At 38.0% G+C, this 19,045-nt stretch overlaps 1 protein-coding gene across 2 annotated transcripts in view; it reads right to left on the bottom strand.

Annotated features, from left to right (window-relative positions):
• The window catches only part of abhd12 (abhydrolase domain containing 12, lysophospholipase), a 29,019-nt gene extending 20,540 nt beyond the window's left edge, over positions 1–8,479 (bottom strand). The window contains exons 1-2 of one of the 2 annotated variants that reach the window (XM_026944250.3): positions 8,246–8,479; positions 7,188–7,332 (exon numbers count right to left, since the gene is read on the bottom strand). In XM_026944250.3, coding sequence (XP_026800051.3) covers positions 7,188–7,330 — 143 coding nt within the window. In that variant the 5' untranslated portion in view covers positions 7,331–7,332; positions 8,246–8,479. Of the gene's footprint in view, positions 1–7,187; positions 7,541–8,245 lie in introns of both variants that reach the window. The other variant, XM_053237387.1, reaches the window with a different exon arrangement.
• Positions 8,480–19,045: the final 10,566 nt, after the last annotated feature.

Raw genomic sequence — 19,045 nt, 5'->3', positions numbered from 1 at the left:
GTTTGAAATGGCTTTGTGAACACTGAAATATTCTAACAAAGGCTCGGTGAGTTTCAGCTTCAGCTCTGGTGTGCCATACCAATCAATTTTCAATCACACTATATAGCCTGCTTCTGAAATATGATGTAGTATTCTAATAAATACAGACATAAACCATTCTTACTTTGTTTTTGTAAGACGAAGATGTGTAAAAAAATAAAAAATAAATAAAAAACACCAAATGTGTCCCATATCGCTGAAATTCATGCTACTGAATATTATGTCAGCTGTGTCGATGTGGCCATGTTGTCAAAGAGCCACATACTTGCTAAAACACACCAGCCTTGCTAACTCTGAAGAGGAATAAGATGTAGTCCTGACTATTTTCTATATAGTTCTTTCACAAATCACTTGTCTAAGGTAGAAACTGTAGTGTGTGTATATATACCATTGTACGGTAACCATCAGATGTTTGGTGGGGGGAAAATATGTTATGTTACAAGTAAAAAAAGTAGACTTTTTTCACTTTTTCTTCTATTTTAGGATACAGCAATTAATAAGAAAGTGTGCATGATTTAAAAAAAAATTATTCTTAACTAAATCAGATGAGCAGCAGCTGTCAAAGTGCCTCGTGGTTACTGTACAACCCCCTACTGCGCACTCCAGTTTCTATCTAACAGGTTTGACGGTGTCCTGCGGTGAATAAAACAGCATTTTAATCACTGAGATGTGGGGAAGGAGGCAGGGCTTCCAGCAGTTCAGTTAATATTAGAGGCTTCAAAACACCTGTGCAACTGTCAATCATTCCAAATTCATGTTAATTGGCCCATCTGCCAATTTTATTGGGGGGGAAAAGATTCTTTTGCATTTTTGAGTGATAACTTGTACTAGCGTACTCCCATGATAAAACGTGGAGTTGCTACTCAAAAGGTTGGCAGGTCTGCCTTAGTAAATACACATGAAAATAAATTGCCAAGTAGATTACCATAAGCGGTTTAGCATTTTGAATGTGGTGTTGGACACAGTCATGGAGAATCTGTAACAAATATGAAATGGCAACTTTATTGGTTCACCCACAAGTTTTTTTTTTTTCTTAACTCAGCCGGTTATAAAACAATTTACCATTGTTGAGATTCAAATTCAAAATTTGAATATAAACAAGGCTCTCTCTGTTTTAGTAGTGTCTAAGTGCACAAAAAATGGTATTTAGTGTGACCGAGAGTCATGGGAGGGATGGTACTCCCTCTCTCTCCTGTCAATCACAGCGTCACTAGCCAATCGTGAGCGTCTGTGAGGACACGTATGCAGAAGAGTGTAAATAACGCCTTCCTCTGAGTGCGTTACGCTGCCCTATGACGGACCATAAGCAGCAGTTCAAAAAAGATTACAGTTGGCTGGCTTCATATGTGTCGGAGAAAGCGCATGTTAGTCTTTACTCTCCCCTGGTTGGGAGCTGTCAGAAGATAAAGGAGAGCTGGCTGGTTGGAGGGAATTGGTAGGTAACCAAAAAAAAAAGTAATATAATCCTGTGACTTACAGCTGAAACTATATAAGTTTCTGAAAATGAAGTCAGAACTGCTGTCATAGAATATTAATCAACAGCTTCTGACCAATCAGATTTGAGAAGTGCTGCGGTATAACAAGCTTTATCTGCTCATTAAACAGGGCAGAAATGGCATTTAGAACTCTCAAGGAAAGTAAAGTTCATGGGAACCAAACACAAGGAATTAAATAATGTGAAAGTAGATTCTTCGCTATAATCTCGCATATCTTATTTCATCTTCACTTACTGCACCTAGAAATAAGCAATTCAAGCATAATAATGTTAATGCTATTACTATTTCCTGATCACAGTATACCCTTAGAGACAGCTGGTGCTAGCAGTTTGAGTTTCAATTTCTTGAATTGGACAGGGATAAAGTGAACTTTATCTGCCTTGTGTTGTTCCTTCACATTGGAACCTTCAGTGAAAAACGACAGAGGGTTCGATTACAGCAGCATCAGGTAGAGAACAACACTCGGCTCGTGTTTCAGTTCAGACATGAAACCACGGTGGTACATTACAGTAACAATTTACACTACAGCTCCTACAACATGGTGTCATACTAATATGGCACTTCACTGGATCTTTATTAGCTATTAGTCATCGTCTTAATACCTAATTCTCTACAGTAGGGCCCAACAGACTCTAACATTAAGTGTTTTTTTTTCTTCTGAACTTTCCACTAACAGAACATTTTTCAAGTTGACATTAGGTTTAGATTAAACCCATTCAACAAAACAAACAGACTAATAACTATAAGAACTCAGTAAAAATTTAATAACATTGGTAATGGTGAATTGGTGATTTTCACCACTTAAACTAAATTTAAAATCGCAGAATCCCTGACTTTGAGAACCATGAGCTTAAAGATCAACACCTGATATTGACTCAATTAGACCAGTCCTCAAAGTCTTAATTCCACTCCTGCAGCCAGATAAACTGAATCCTGATTGTAGCCTAGTGTGAAAACAAATCATCACTATGTTTAAGTCTACAAATGATTTAAAGTAACACCAAAAAACTGTTTCAGCATACCTTTATGTAAAAAAACAATAAATAAATAATAAGAAGAAATCACCTGCTAGTGGCTGCAAAAAACAGTAACATCACCTTCTTCCGTCACTTAAATTCAGAATAATGAAGCTGCTTTGTGGTAGTTTGTTGCTAATTTACACATTTACTATGTGAACACGTCCCCAAGCCAAAGAACAGAAGTCCAACAACAAGAGATAAACACTATGAGTCACCATTTTATTGTTCAGCACACACCGTTTGGATCTGTTCATTTATCTGCTGTTGGACTACATTCAGGACTTATCTTAAAATAAATATGCAACACTGAAAGAAAGGAACAGCAGTTGCATAGCCGTTATGTCTTCATGAATCCTATAATATTGTATGTGAATATTGTATTCTATTAAATTCTATTCTACTTCTATGCAGTTAAGCTGAGTTTGACTCAAATGACAAGTGATTTAGTGATTACCAATATGAGAGAGAGATGGTAATATTCCTCACTTCTTTTGCCCTCATGGTTCTTCATATTTGTTCCTACTTGCAGTTCCTGAAGCAGACACTGAGACTCTGTGGGCTGATACGGGCTTGAAGTGCCTGATTTAACCAAAATAGAACAGCACCAATGTTTTCAGCGCTCTTTGTGGGTACATCAAACACTTCAAACCTGTCAAACAGACATGAGACAGAGTTGTTCATTCAGTTGTTCATGGTTCATTCAGGCACTAGTAGGTGGTAACGCACTGCACTGATGCATTTTATACACTAGCATTTTCCTCTGGAATTTTTATTTTTACCAGTAATACATCCGATTTATGGTCAAGTGGATGAATTACATGGATACATGGTTATGGATACATTCTTTAGCTAGCTATGTTGTTTGTGTAGCTATATAGCACTAGCCTGAAGCTACCGGTAATAAACAAAAGACAGGAATGCCTACTAGTGACCAGCACAGAGGATTCTTTGCCCCAGCATGAGCTATATATAATGCAAAGACAGCCACCTAAAGTTGTATAATGACACTAATCCAAAATGGATAGAAAAAGGAGGACGTTTGTACAACAGGTCCTGCAGTAAGCAATCACTCTGCTCAAATGTGATTCATGACCGATCCTGTAGTCAGCTTTAATCACTGCCTTCTATGGAAGAAGAACCCTTTTCATAACACTGCAGTAGGGTCAGACCAACGAGTCAGTAACATCCGTTTTATAGTCAGAGTCATGTAATCAGTAACGTGATCAGCAGGTCAGGTTTAGCATTGTGCTTCCAAACCATGGACATGAACAAAAACTGTGGCATGAGCTTCTTTTCTCTCAGGATGAGATATCTGCTCTTCTAAACTCAGGAGTGTTTCTGCTGATTGTGCATTCTGCATGCTGAGCTCAGGCGGCCATATTGCCAGGGCGGAAAAAGACCCACTGTCATGCTTACACACTTTCTCTCTTTTATCCTCTGCAACACAAATAGAACGTCTTTCTCTCTCTCTCTCACACACAAACACACATCGTTCCAATCCACTGACTACTTTCTCTCAGAAGAAAGCATTTTTCTTTCCCTCACACACTTCTGCATGAGAATGAATGCCTTTCTACCCTCTATTATTGAGGAAAACTGGCACAAGTTTTTAAAAAAGATTTTAGAAAAATATGACCTCCCTTCAGTCTCCCCTTCAAAGCTACTCCTTCAACACGCATACACACATCTGCACAAGCGACGACGCTTTCTGACTTGTCGGGCAACATGACTGATGGCCAAGTAAAGATCCCTCACCGTCCTGATTGGTTGGATACTGGTCCAGATCATTTAGTCTTTTCTTCCTGTTTACAGCTTGGGAGATCAGATATCTTATTGACAGCTGCTGGAATTTGAGGGGAACTTCTCCAAATATTACAAAAGATGTTTTGTTAAAAAAAATTGCAGTTCTCACTTTTAATTTCAAACTCACAAACCAGATACTTCAAAACCACCTTAGTCAATTAACTGTACTTTCAGATATGCAGTGTTTAGTCCATTTGAGCTGAACCCTGGTGCGTTTTCCCCATCGGTGAGGTTCATTTAGGCAGGTGAGGACACAGGCCCACTTGCATCTGAGCGAGGTGGTCTCTGTCCAATTTCAAGTGAAGTCTAGCACAGTTCATTTACAACGAGAAAGCAGTTTGACTCAGTTTGAAGTGCGGGAAGTGAAAAAAACATGATGTGCAGTTTTGCATGTACGTGCGAGCTGTTAAACTGAGCTGCAAGATGCAACCTGAGCCAGAGCTGTAGCGCTGCAGAAAACTGATGTGCTCTGAAGAAAAGGAGAAAATAAATGCTAGAAGCAATCCACAAAATGTTTTAGACTAGTTATAGAATATATCATTATCTAATAATTTATTGAGTACCAGCTCCGCGTTGTCCGCACACAGGTGATTTCTCCATACTTGGTAAAGGTTTGTCCTTTTTCTGTTTCTGTATTTGGGACCAATGAATGACCAGGTTTTCAGCCAAGGTTTTTTTTTTGTTTGTTGCCTGTTTCATTATGTGTACTGTTAAACCACACCAATGGTTTCAGTGAAAACATCCTAGTTTTGAAATGTTTTTCTCTGGCATTATAGTGTCAAATTAAAAGTAATCACTGTTTAGGAGAAACTGACCGTGAGGATGCGATACGTAGCTGCATGCTATAAATGACATGACTGTGTGTGAAACTTCCAGACTGCTTATGCACATTTGCATATGTGGAACCTTTTCTTCAAAGCTTCATAAGGTCTCAATAAGACTGACCTGAGGAACTCATCAGTGCACGTCAAGTTAACCACAGCTAACAAACACACAAATAAAAAGCACAGTCTGCAAAATAGAGCTCACGAGACTGTTGACCAGGCAGTGTTGAGGAACAGTGATCAGAAGTGTTAAGTTCCAGCCCTAGTGCGCCACAAGGCTGCAGAAATGAAAGGTTTCTTCTCTTTATAAACCCACTCTTTGATATGATAACCTACTTGATAATTAATTGATGAGATAAATCAGATGTATCAGAGAGAAAGCACTTCAATGTGCAATTCTCAGTCTCTGATTCTGCAAGATGATGTGGTTCATGTGGTTAACGGGATTTCATCTTAGAGAATAAATAAAATCTACAGCTCTACTCTAAGCACATAGGGAGAGTTTGTCGTTAAGCTTTCACAGCACTCTAGTCCTCGGAGATCTATTTGTAGACAGATTAGAGAAATCACATCCTCCCAAAGAGGCTATAATATAATGACAGACTAATGCGTAAACAAGCCAAGTGGTTCCGTTTAAAGTAGCCTTCTCTTTAATTTAGCACAAAGTTAGTTTTTTGACTCATGGGGTGGACAAATTAGAAATGTATTCGCCAGCCCACGGGGCAAGTTAAAGATCCAGTGTGTTTCCAAGTCCCATGTTTTGGTTTCCCAGAATCCCAAATGACTCAGCTAAAAAGTGGCATCTAAAATAACGTAACAATGTACGGCTACAATGCAGTTAGCTACTTAAATGCATTCAAGCCGAGTAAGGGAAATGTATGGATTTATGATTATTACCTTCTTCTGACAAAGTTTATAACGAGGCATATCATGTTTGCACATGATGACAATAGTCAAGTAGTTGGCAAACATTTCAGCTCAATTTCACACAAATCTGTAAAGATTTACTCTTCAGATCTAGGGAAGCACCAATCCCGCTTTTTCCATTTTTTTTCTTTTTTTAAATGATATCTATGTACCAAGCCACTCTCTCATCTCATCTTCTGTTCCTAAGTTATGCGATTCAGCATAGATGTGAGGGTGGCCTACTGTAAGTGGCTGGAATAATCTCATATTAATCCAGTGTTTCAACCTTGATACTGATATTCAGTATCGAATTGATATATTCCTATCTGTATCTATTTTCTCTTGCCGATACATGCAGCGCTGCCTGCACTGTCAGAAATAATGATTTGTTCTCTGAAGTACAAACAATGTAAACATACCCTCAGAGATACATCAATAAGTCCATCTGAAGGTCCAGTTATGTTTCATTATAACATTCCTCTGCAATTATGTGTAAGGAAAGGTACAAAAGTCCCCTGTGGCAAGAGCTTGTACTTTAAACCCCCACCTTTTTTGTTCTGGGAGTGCATGATGTTCAACTTTACTTGAAAAGATTCACATATTCCAGACATTGTCATGGAAGGGTCTCTGTTTCATTTGCTCAAGGCTTCCAGTGGTTCCTGACTACTGGTATTTCATTCGCTAACCTAAATGAGATTAACAGGATTTACAAATCCTCATAGTGCTGACTTCTGAACTCTTTATCCAGATACCACGCAGACTTTTAGAGCTCAAAATGAACAAGCTTTATCAGTTAGACCCTGCCAGCATGTAAATGGCTTGGCTCAGAAGTCAGAACCTGCTGATCCTATTTCCGAATAATCCAAATCGAAGAACTACTGACTTCACTGAAGCTGAATGAAGGGTTCCAACAGTTGAATAGCTGAAATTACTGTCTGATGAAAACTTCAGTTGAGTGGAGATATCAAATATGATGCAATCCGACATTTCAGTGACACACTAATCAGCATCATGACTCTTTAAAAGATGCCTACACGCAGCACTGCACCGAATAATCGCCCGATTAATCGGATTTCGGGGCTGCGTCGTGCATTTCTTACCTTCTGCATTTTCTCCCCATGGCTTTCTCCGTCTCTGGGCTCCCCTTGTGTCCCTGCTCTTTCAGATCCGCTCCCCGGTTCAGCAGCGTGTTGGTAACGGAGCTCTGGTGCTCTTCAGAGGGCGAGTTATTCCGCCTTCGCATCGCTGAAATGTCAGGAGCGGAGCAGATGCGGAAAAGATGAGATGAGATTAGATGAGACGAGTTTTTGGAAAGATGAACCAGCCTGCGTCTGAATAAAGACAGGTGGCGATTGTGATCCGAAGCTTCGCCCAGGTCTGACAGCGCTGACGTTTCCTTTTCTCCTCTCTGTCTTCAGCACTTCTTCTACATTGTTTTCACTAAGTGCGATATCTGCAGAGAGCAGCTGATCAATGCAACCTTTTCCCTTAAGGTCTACCGGACAGCCAATCAACGACGCGAAACTATTCTTCCACGTTCTCAGAACAACCAATAGGAGACAGGCAACCTTTCCCCCAGGTTCCCTCAGTAGCCAATCAGAGACGACCTGCGGCAGCCATTTTGGCAATGCTAAGAAGCGGCGTGAGGTATTGTAAACCCACTCGTTTTGCGGCAAACCCCACCTCCTGCGCTATGCTTCTATATGCGATACGAATATAGGTGGGAAAAACAGAGACAATCAGACGGAAGGTGTTTTTGAACTGTTTCCGGATTTTGTTAGATCTGTTTTACAGTGTAATTTGTGGTTTTAATTGCACTAGGCAGCTAATAACGTACATGTATTGCTATACAACGCTACTTTATGCAGCTAGCTAACATTCTTCACATCCAGGAGCTACATTTCACTGAATTCATGAAAACACCGAGCCTTATCTGAACAAATATTTAATATTAAAATATTAAATAGCGACACATACGTTTAATTAAAACCCATTAGCTAATTAATGTTATCTTGTATCTCATTTTTAGTAGTTATCTGTTATCTTTATCTGATAAAATAACTAGGACGGATTTAGTATCACGTTTATATCTTATTTTACAAAGCGTAAAGGAAAGACAAAAGTCAGTTTTCACAAATAAACCACAGAAAAACCAAACCTGGTGCTCATTCTGTTTCACGGAAACTTTTAAAGTCCTGTCCAACAAGTTGCTGCATAGTTTCTTTTCACATCTCAGTTTGTGTCACAGACTCGTTCCTGAGGCAGCTTTTAGTGCTCAGTCTCAAACAGCTTCCACCTCACTACACTAGCGCGCCCCATATAGGGAACGAAGTAATGGCTTTTCCACCCTATCTAGTGCACTATGTATAAAGTAGGAAGCTTTTTGTGAATCCTTGTAGTGTATGAAGCTCTCGAGGAATGCATACAAAATATGAACTAAAGTATATGGCCACGCCTCCTAATTATTAAGTACAGGTGTTTTACAGGTGTTTCAGCCACACCCACTGCTAACAGGTGCATTAAATCAGTACCACTCCATAATAATGCCCATGGCTTTGGATTGGGATGTCCATCAAGCTCATATACACTATATGACCAAAAGTATGTGGACATCTGATCATCACACTCATATGTGCTTGTTGAACATCTCACCCCAGATTTAGTTCCCCTTTGCTGTTACAATAAGCTCCACTCTTCTGGGAAGGCTTTCCACTAGATTTCGGAGCATGGTTGTGGGGATTTGTGTTCAATCAGCAAAAAAGCATTAGTGAGGTCAGGTACTGATGTTGGTGAGGAGGTCTGGGGTTCAGTCGGTGTTCCAGTTCATCCCAAAGGTGTTCAGTGGGGTTGAGGTCAGGGCTCTGTGCAGGACACTCGAGTTCTTCCACTCCAACCTTAACACACCATGTCTTCATGGAGCTCGCTTTGTGCACAGGGGCATTGTCATGCTGGAACAGGTTTGGGCCTCATAGTTCCAGTGAAGGGAAATCATAATGCTAAAGCACACAAAAATATCCTGTACAATTGCGTACAAGTTTGTAGCAACAGTTTGGGGAATTTCTCCCCAGTTCATAATTGTTATTTATAAACCTGATACTCTGAACTATAGCCTACAGAAATTTCCTTGAAGGTACTTGATATTAAAATATATTATTCTGATGTGCCTGTACTTTACACTAAAAGTTATTTAAAAGAACAGCACATTCAGCCTTCCAGGTAAAAGATACAAAACTATCCTACAAAATATCCTTGATGGTACCACACCAACAATAAGGAAAGATACATAAATGTAAAGTTTATTTCTAACGGAGTATTGGTAAATGAGATATTCACTGCTAATGGCTTACAACATATTCTTATTTCCTTAATATACATGTCATACCAAGTGAATTTTCTATAGTGGTTTACGTTATTATTCTAGGAGTGATTATCATAAGTAAGAATTTTGGTAGCGTGTACAATCCTTCAGCTCTAAAACCTTCCTATAGTCCAGTTCTGTTCCTGCTATTAAAGCTTATTGGAATAAATTACTGTACAAATTTGGACTGAAAAAAAAAATGTGGAATTTGCCGTCTCAGTCTCTCATTACAAATAAAGTTTAAGAAAAGTCATACAAATTTAAAAAAATTGAAGATATTTTCTTGTGACCTTTAGAACAAGATAGCAAGAAACATTGCTCTTTTTGGAACCTATGCTTAAAAGCTGTCTTTAATTTTTACTGTAACGGCTCGAAATGTTTTTAGTTTTAATTTTATGAATTTTATTGTTTTTAAAGGGGTACTATTTACTTTTATTTAAACTTTTAAAAGTCTAAACAACATTTTATTATAACTCTTGTTATATTATTGGCTAAATTCCATATACATATATCTGAATTTTCTAACACCTCCCTTTTAAGTGATCTGAACTGTGATTGTCTTTTCCGTCTCTGTTTTACCAGTATCATAAAATGGTGAGGGAAAGGAAAATATAGATAAAGAAACTGGTTGACATGGCAAAAACTATTACCTTCTGTCTGCCCTTTTATTATTTTTAACACTAATTTTAACAGGTTTCAAACACGACAAACTCTTGTAAAAAAAAATAAAACTTATACAGATACAATAAAATATAACTTTACCTCAGAATATCTCAGTGTGTAGCCTTTTTTCCCCAAATCTCCTCTAGATTATAGGCCACATATTCATTAGTAAATGTACCATATTAAACTTAATTAAATCTTTTATTGTGTGTATATTGTTATGCTAGGCGTAATTTATTATTATTATTTTTTTAATGTCGATGACATATCAAAAAACAATGTAAACACAACTAATATTGTATTACTTAGTATATAAATATTTGATTGATTGTATTGCTGTGCTGTTTTGCAGCCACTAGAGGGCAGCATTTCACCATTTTGTGTTAGCAGAAGAGGTCAGGATCAATGGCATCTCAGGAATCAGCATGTTCCTGCTTAGGCTTCAATAAGCAACAGGTTTCAGACATTTAAAAGAAGACACTGCATATGTATTTGTCCTACAAAATGGAGTTTCTTTTGTTGAGAAGGCTTTTGGCAAGCTAACCCCACCACTATCACACCACAGCCCTGTTGTCTCGGTCCTCGGTTCTGATTGGTCAGAAAGTGTTGATTAATTTTCTATAACAGAAGCTCTGACAATAGTTTCAGCAGCAAGGCAGGTTTATATTAATGTGCTCATTATTATACCTTATTGTTTCTTTAGTATCAACTAAAGGGATTTGCATGGCAAACACTCCACAAAATATAATAATAATAATAATAATAATAATAATAATAATAATAATAAACACATTAAAACATGTCAGTATTTAGCAAAGAAATAGTCATAGTCATGTTTTCTCTGTTATATGGTCGATTTGGTGGGAGGTGATGTTTAATTATCTTTTTTTTGGAAGGAGTCTCCAGTTTCAGAGCTTTGTAACAGTTGTAACTTTAAGTTTCCTGCCATGGGAAAGTCTTCAGGACAGAGAAGTTTGTGCTTTGCAATTTCTCTGTAACATGACATGGATTTTTCATCTCATTTACTTCAACAGAGAAAACAGAGAGGCTGGTGAGGGAACGTCTGTTTATAGCTGCTATAATGTAAGTGATAACAGGAAATAACTATTTTGGGAATGTTCTACAACCTTAAATGTAAGGATAAACAGAGAAAAAAGTATAATGTGATCTTTACTTAATTGAAAGTTATAATTGTTGGTAATTAAATGTTATGGGTAAAGAACTTTAGGGTGGTGAAGGGGTGGTGGTGGTGGTGGTAATGGGAGTCAGGGAAAACCAGCCAAGATTAGAAGCATCAGGGAAAGACATATTACAACAATTTATGAACAATATATTGGCAGATATTCCAAGTAATTTGTGTTTTATTGCACAGTAAAGTATTAAAGATGGCTAAAAGTCATGTCTACTTTTACCCTTATGAAGAATGTATGGATCACAATTGGAAATACCCCTCTTTCTTCCCACTATTTTAATCTAGTGCTCTGGTTATACTTATTAGCTTACAGTGCTATTACAAAAACACGAGTGGCCACATTAGAAGATGTGCAGTGATGTATATGAAATTTGTAAATAAAGGCAATGAAAAATGTTAATCCTAAACACAGCAATAAACACCTTACTGCCATAAAAAGGCATCACACTTTTTCACTGTATCACCACTACATAGATATGAGGTTAGATTACAACTCAAGAATAATAATTTTTTCCCCCAGAGTTAGCTGACTAACTACAGAACGACTGTTTATAGCTGCATTAACATGACTAACGTGATGACGGATGTTTCACAGCATTAAACATAACTATAAAGTGATGAAAAATATGATGTGTTGTTCGAAGAAATGTAACCACTGGCAACGTTGCTGTGGTATAAGAGGAATAAAACACATGCTGTTATTGGAAAGTAATCAACTTCAGTAACTTGGTTTTGTGTTGAGCCATCACACCACCTCACTGATGATTATTTTCCTATAACAGCATATCATGTATCCCTTCTTAGCAGTAAATGTGTTGATTGAGGTTTCTACTGAAGTACAGAATTACATATTAATAGCTAGGGTTTTTTTTTAATCTGCCTCAACAAACTATATAAGATCTTTCATACTGTGCTGATAACAGGTGACTGCTTGTTGCTGATAATGATAAATAACTTTCTAAAGCAGTCATAATGCTCAAACTTTTAAACTTTTTTTAAATTTATTAAATATATTGCAATCTGTTTTGAAGCCTTAAACAACAGTTTTGTTATTCTGTAGTAGCAGTGTCAAAAAATTAGGATTTGAATGCTAAGCATAAGACTGGATATTTTGAATAGAGCTTGCTTCTGCAGTTTCACTGGCTTTCAGGGACTTTCTCTGATACAGCACTTAAACTGAGAATGCATCATCCGTGTTCAATGCCAAATCTCTCCTCTCCTTTTCCCTCTGACAGCTGGCATTGTACGAGCGTGACGTGTTTCCTTCTGTTGCCATGACAGGCGTGGTGCTGGCTTTTGTGTCGACACCAGTCCGCGCTCATTTACATATTAAGATTATGCCACTCGGCGTCACATCTCGGCCCAAAGTGCAAGCCCTGCCTAATGTGTCACGCGCATGAGTGTCATTTCAAAAGACTCCATGCACACGCATGTGTGTGAGCTCTCTCATTATTCTGTCCCTGCTCTATGAAGTGCTGATTGCCCGTTCTTTGTTTTCATGTTCATTTATTCGAACACCCACCCTGTAATCAACGCAGCGGAAATAAGACGTTGAAAAGACGTGCTGGCATTTTCACGCTGACGCTAACGTGAGTGCATTTGTGCTCGCAGTGACTTTCTGCTCATCCCAACCATCAGTGCTCACAATATCCATCAGAGCAGTAAACCACAAGCGTTTTATAGCATTAAAAATGGAATTAAAACACAGGCATGCAGGGAGGAGGGCCATCATCAGAGCTGATCAGTCTTCCCTCTCTCATTCTCTCTTTCATTCGGAGTAATGCCAGTGATGAAACAGCTCTCTAATTTCAGTAATTAGAGCGGTCAGTTTGTGCTTGACAACGTCTCATTGCAAAGTCCTTTAAGCTTTCAAAGACATCAGTGAAAACAAACCCGGGGACCCAGCATGGAACCGGCACACGGAAACCAGCGGCACTGAAGTTACATTCAATGCACTAAGTGTTACTTATTACTTTCAATTAAATGTAATAAGGTGTGTAGCATTTGCGTTACATTTTATGTCCTTCACCAAACACTCTCAAATGAAGCATTGATTCATTTCCTCATTAACTTCTTTTTACAACTTGAAGGTTCTTACTGACCACACATTAGTAACAGAGTTACCAGATTACATTCTGTCCCATTTACTATAACTTCTTGAAATTTTCCCACCCAACTGCCATTTTATAGTCTATGTGATTTAAAAAATAGCTAATTTCTGAGTGAAATGTTGTAAGCTGTCAACCCTAACTGTAGCCACTTGTAGCAACACATATGTCCATCCATTCTCTGTACCACTTATCCAAGCAGGGTCACGGGGAGCCTGGAGCCTATCCCAGGGGGCTCGGGCCACAAGGCAGGAGACACCCTGGACAGAGTGCAAACCCATCGCAGGGTGCAATCACATGCACACTCACACACCATTCACACACTGTGGACAATTGGAAATGACAATCAATACATATCTTTGTACTGGGGGAGGAAACCGGAGTGCCTGGAGGAAAGCACTGGAGCACGGGGAGCTTGCTAGCTCAACATACACAAGGGGGAGGCAGGATTCGAACCTACAACCGCAGAGGTGAGAGGCAACAGTGCTAACCACTAAGCCCCATGCCCCCCTAATCACATACTTTTTTTCAATAATGCACTTGCAAAGGGAAAATTAGATATTGAAAAAATGACATATTAAAACATATTTTTATACAGGTTTGCCAACTTTTTTCCACTTGTCGTTTGAGTAATTCACATTAGGATCTTAGTCATAATGCACTGTAAAAAAAAAAATGCATCAAAAGAACCTTTCTGGGAAATTAATTTGAGGAAAATAACTGTTCAAACTGAACATTGCGAACACTGCAGAATTTTTGCGGCATTCTTTCAGAAAACAAGTTGGGCTGAAAACTTCATTGGAAAATCTCACTGTTAATCACCTGCAGCAGTCATTTTTGGATTGTTTATGATTCAGTCTTAATGACAAGAGACCTCTGGACTATCTGTAAAGTTCCAGGTTTTCTTTTCGTTTGCCTTTTGCTATTTCGTGCTAAAATGCTTTGGGAATTAGTCAGGAAAAAAGGAGTAATGATATTAAGGTTAACATTCCCAATTATTAAAGGGTTTCTTCTAAATTGGCCAGTTAGGTGCTGCTTTTAGCCTTCTTTATGAATGCGGCCCCCGAGGTAGGAGTAGGCTGGTAATATGCACAAAAATCACCTGGGGCCTGAAACGCACTGATTTCACTAAAAACAACTTTTCCGTCATTTTCAACAGATGACAACGAGTTTCAATTAAAGATTCATTCTTAAACCTGATGCAAGCACAGAACACAGCAGCAAGCAGGAGTCAAACGGTAAATCTTTATTACTCACTCTAATAATAACTAAGGTATTCAGTGTCTATACAATATTTGTGAAACATATGACGTACTAATGTAAAACATGCTAATAAGCTACAGCACATAGCTGTCTGCCAGATATCTGTCTAAATAGCTTTGTACCAATAACAACCTTGAAGATATTAAATAACTATAGCCTAATGTTACTCAGTATTGCATCTGGTGTAGTCATAGGCTAGTGGAATTGGTGAGATTATGTAATATGATTGTTGTACCATTCTGACTCTACAGGAGTCTAATGCTCATGTGGCACAACACCACTGTAAGGGCTTTAAGTCAGAGCTGCTGCAGTTTTTAGCTCTGGAACCTTCTTTTACCCATTTTAATAGATAATAATGTTTCATACACTGTCAGAAACCACATAAACACATCTGAACAAGGTGAATGTGTGATGGCTTAGGCATGTCATGCTAACTCAGTAGTTAGATGTCTTTTCTTACTTGTTTGCTACACTAAAGCACATTTCAATCATTAAATATATCCTGGCTGATCAGCTACATTAAAGGTACGGTGAGAACTGTGCTAATTAAATTTCTGTTCAAATGACTGCTTTAAGCAGTTTGGCCTTCATGTCTACTGTTAAAAAGGGAAAACTAACTCATTTCAGCTTTAGTTAATAAAGCTGCGAGTGTTAAGCGCCTACTCGGGCAGGCCATGATGCTATTAGTGGACAGAGTTGTGTGTGGGCAGAGCCACTTGCTGTTGCATAGCAACAAGACCCGGTTGCTGTTGATGTGGTGATCTCATCTCTCTCGTCTTGTGTAGCCTACACACGACACACACACACACACACACACCTCTAAACCATGCTGAGCAGAACATACACACACAGCCAGCGTTGTCCTGTTTGGAGGTCGAGTGGTCCTCCATTCTGTCCTCTGTTAAAATAACAGAGCCGCCTGCGTCGATTGTGTAAATTGAATCGTCCCGCTGAAGCCTTGAGCAAGGGTGCTTCACTCTGACGCTAATTACTGCACACATTAAAGCGTTTCATTAGCACAGAGAGAACCGAGATGAGAAGGTGAATAAAGTATTTTCATCGTCCACAAGCAGAAAATTATCTATCGTGTTATTACACATACTGATAAAATGACCAGCAGCTCAGATGTAATTGTACTTTGAGGTTTTTAAAGGCTTTTAAAGGGTAAGGTGATGCAGTTTGGCTAACTCTTCTGTTCTGTTTACTACTAAGGCAAAAGATATTTAACTCTTTTTACCAGAGGCTAAAAAATGGAGTTTCCACCTGTTTTGGGGGGCCCGTGTTCAACATTGAATTTATTTGTGATGTCACATTCCACAGTAGTGGTTAATGGCTCATATGAAAGTAGACACTCAGGGCTGCAAGAATAAGTATAATTTCATGAACTTATGAACTTATAATTCATAAGTATTTCTTTCTCTCTTTTTTTTAACCTTGTCTACTCATTTAAATGTTATAATTTTATCATGGAAGTTGTATACAGTGTTTTACTATCAAAAAAGCTTTAGTTGTGCTGTAATTGTTTAATTGTTAAAGTTGTGTAGTAATTGTTTTATCTCTGTATTAATGTTATTGTGGAGAGGTGTGAATTGTTTGCCCAGCAGGGGGCTCACATCCCTCCCTTTTCCCATCGCCCTGATAACCAGCAGCTAAACACAGAGTCACGATACTCTACACGCAGAAACCCAACAGTGTCCTGGCTAATCTTATAACAGAATTAAAATAATTCATTCGGTTATACTGATTGAAAATGTCCTATAAGTAGATTTCGATTCTGCCAGTGGAATGCAACGCCAGTGTACTGCGAGAAAGGGTTAATGGAGTAGAGTTGCATAATATATCCTTTGTTGATTAATTACCTTCAGTAAGCAATTTTTATTTTGTCCTGTAAGTGTTCTGACCTCTCCGATGGTCCCCATAAATTGTCTGAGTGTTTTGAGAAACTGGCATTGCTGTGATGGCTAAATCAGTGCAGGTTGGTGGTATGTGTTTACTGGCTTGTTTTAAAGGAGCAGTCTGTAATGTTTAGAGCCCCCTGCTGCCTGCATGGTGTATTGAAGTGAAAACATTTAGAAGCTTTCCCCTCTCCTCCAACTGACTCAAACCCCTCTGTAGAAGAAGAAGAAGCCTGAAATAAAGAAAATGAACCTCAGAATGAGACTTAAACATACAGACTACATGAAAGCCAGGAGATGATCGCTGGAACCAAAAACTATGGATATTGTGGAGTTCTTGAATATTTGGATAGTTTAAAAGTTTGAGATTTTTGTTTCAATTGTGTCTTCTTAATTCTGCTTTCTTTATTGAAGTAATATACAGTATGTTTCAAACATTAGCAGTTTAGTGTCTTGTTCACTGAAGCGCCTCCAAATCACTTAATTTATTAAAACTGGTACTTATTTTTTTCCACTTCAAACACTCACAAATTTATATAACTATTACAGATTTAATAAGAATTTATTAAGAATTTTAAACAAGACAAAACATACCTTTAATATAGTGCCAGCCATCCAGATGTGTAGCTATATATATATATATATATATATATATACACACACACACACACACACACACATATATATATATATATCAGCACAAATTGCTACTTGTGGTCAGACTGTCTGATTATTTGTAATGCAATCTGTATAATTAATTTTAACCCCTAAAGCTCTCAGCTTATTGTTCAGTCATTTATTCTACAGTGTGTTTAACAAGAGTTAAAGGGGTTAAGTTCTTAATATAGCTTATCATAATAGCTTTATTTTGCTACAAATGTATGAAAATGGCCACCTAAAACTCTTCCTATGCTTGGGAGTAGGAGATGGGTCATGTGACAGGTTTTATTTATTAGCTTTTTTCTATTTTTTTTTTTTTTAATTTCATCTTCTAGTTATATGTCATGTAAGAGGGAATTGAAGGACAAGAGGGTGGGACGTGGGACTCAAGTTCAACACGAATTCTCCTGTTAGTAACACTTTTAGCGAGTACATGCCTTTGATAAGCTCTGCCTGTTTAGAGGCTCTTTGTCAGTTTTCATTTTTCCATGTTGTGTAAGGCTCGTATAGTGGAGTCCAAAAGTCTGAGAGCAGTAGTGAAATGCTTCTATTTTGCATTCTTTTCCAATTGAATACAATTTGTTTTTCATTACAAATTATAACATCAGCAACAACTTGAGTGAAAAGTGGAATCTTAGAAATATTTACATGAATTTCAGGATTTCTTAGTATTTGGTTTCTTAGTATTTGCTCTCCTTTTGCTTTAATGGAAGCGTGCACTTAAGCTGGCATGGACTCCACAAAACCGGATGATCCATGTTTGAATTCATCGGAGTGTTATCTGAACAAATGCTTCAATGGAAGAGATAAGACTTGCAGACAATATGATTATTTGTACATTTAAATTTAAACAGTAACATACTGACATACTTTATTTCCAGATTTAAATAAAAATAAATATCCCAGATTTTCAGTGTGGTCTCTTTGGACTTCACTGTGTGTTGGAGCCAGATTTCTCTCTTTTCTGGTCTGTGTTTGGATATTGTGGACTCTTGACTTTTACACTGACCCATTAGTTCTCCCTGTGAAGCTATTTCAATTCAGCAAAATCTCTGACCTCTGCAGTTGCACTCAGCTGCAATCCAGTAGATAATCTCTGTGAGTTAAATCTAATTTATAATTATAATTTTTTTTTCTTGGTAAAAATTTACACTAAGCAGTTCTAAGCCAAACAGATCTCATGCTCCATGTAGAGCCACTAGAGGACAGTGTGGGTTTTTTTTTTAAACCACTCCACACAATAAGCTAATGAAAGTGTCTCAACACAAAAAAGGAATGATGAGTCTAACCCAGTAGAAATATTTGCCTTGAATCCCTTGCACCTTTGAGCATCCTTTAAAAATATCCCTTTCTTCTTTTTCCCTCTGTAATCCAGTGTGAAGGTGCACCAAGGTCTGAGGCACTAGCTGAACAAACAAAAACGCATTCCTCCTTCAAACCACAAAAACAATGGCGTTCATCTTGCAAATTGAATCGCACATTTTTTTTGACAGGACACTGGAGTTAAGTACCCCTCTTCTACAGGCTACATAAAAACTCCATTGAACAGAATAGGTTACAGTTCAATGTCTAATACATTACCACTCGCTGGTGAAGAGCCTAAAACACACTTGAAGCAAACAAAGCAAAAACTGGAGGGCCCTATTGCTCCTAAACAAAGCCAAACACTTGAAAGGCCCAACGTGAATAAAAACATATTTTTTAATTCAAAAAAAGGTATTCAGACATTAAAATCTGCTGCAGTTATCCTTTTCAATCGCATGTCACTGAACTAAATCAAAGATCAAGCCAGCCTAGAGAAAATGTCTTCCTTTTTCAT

This window comes from Pangasianodon hypophthalmus, chromosome 10 (assembly GCF_027358585.1).
Source record: "Pangasianodon hypophthalmus isolate fPanHyp1 chromosome 10, fPanHyp1.pri, whole genome shotgun sequence".
Lineage (NCBI taxonomy): Eukaryota > Metazoa > Chordata > Actinopteri > Siluriformes > Pangasiidae > Pangasianodon > Pangasianodon hypophthalmus.
The sequence above is the reverse complement of the archived record's forward strand: the minus strand, read 5'-3'. Positions and strand labels throughout refer to the sequence as shown.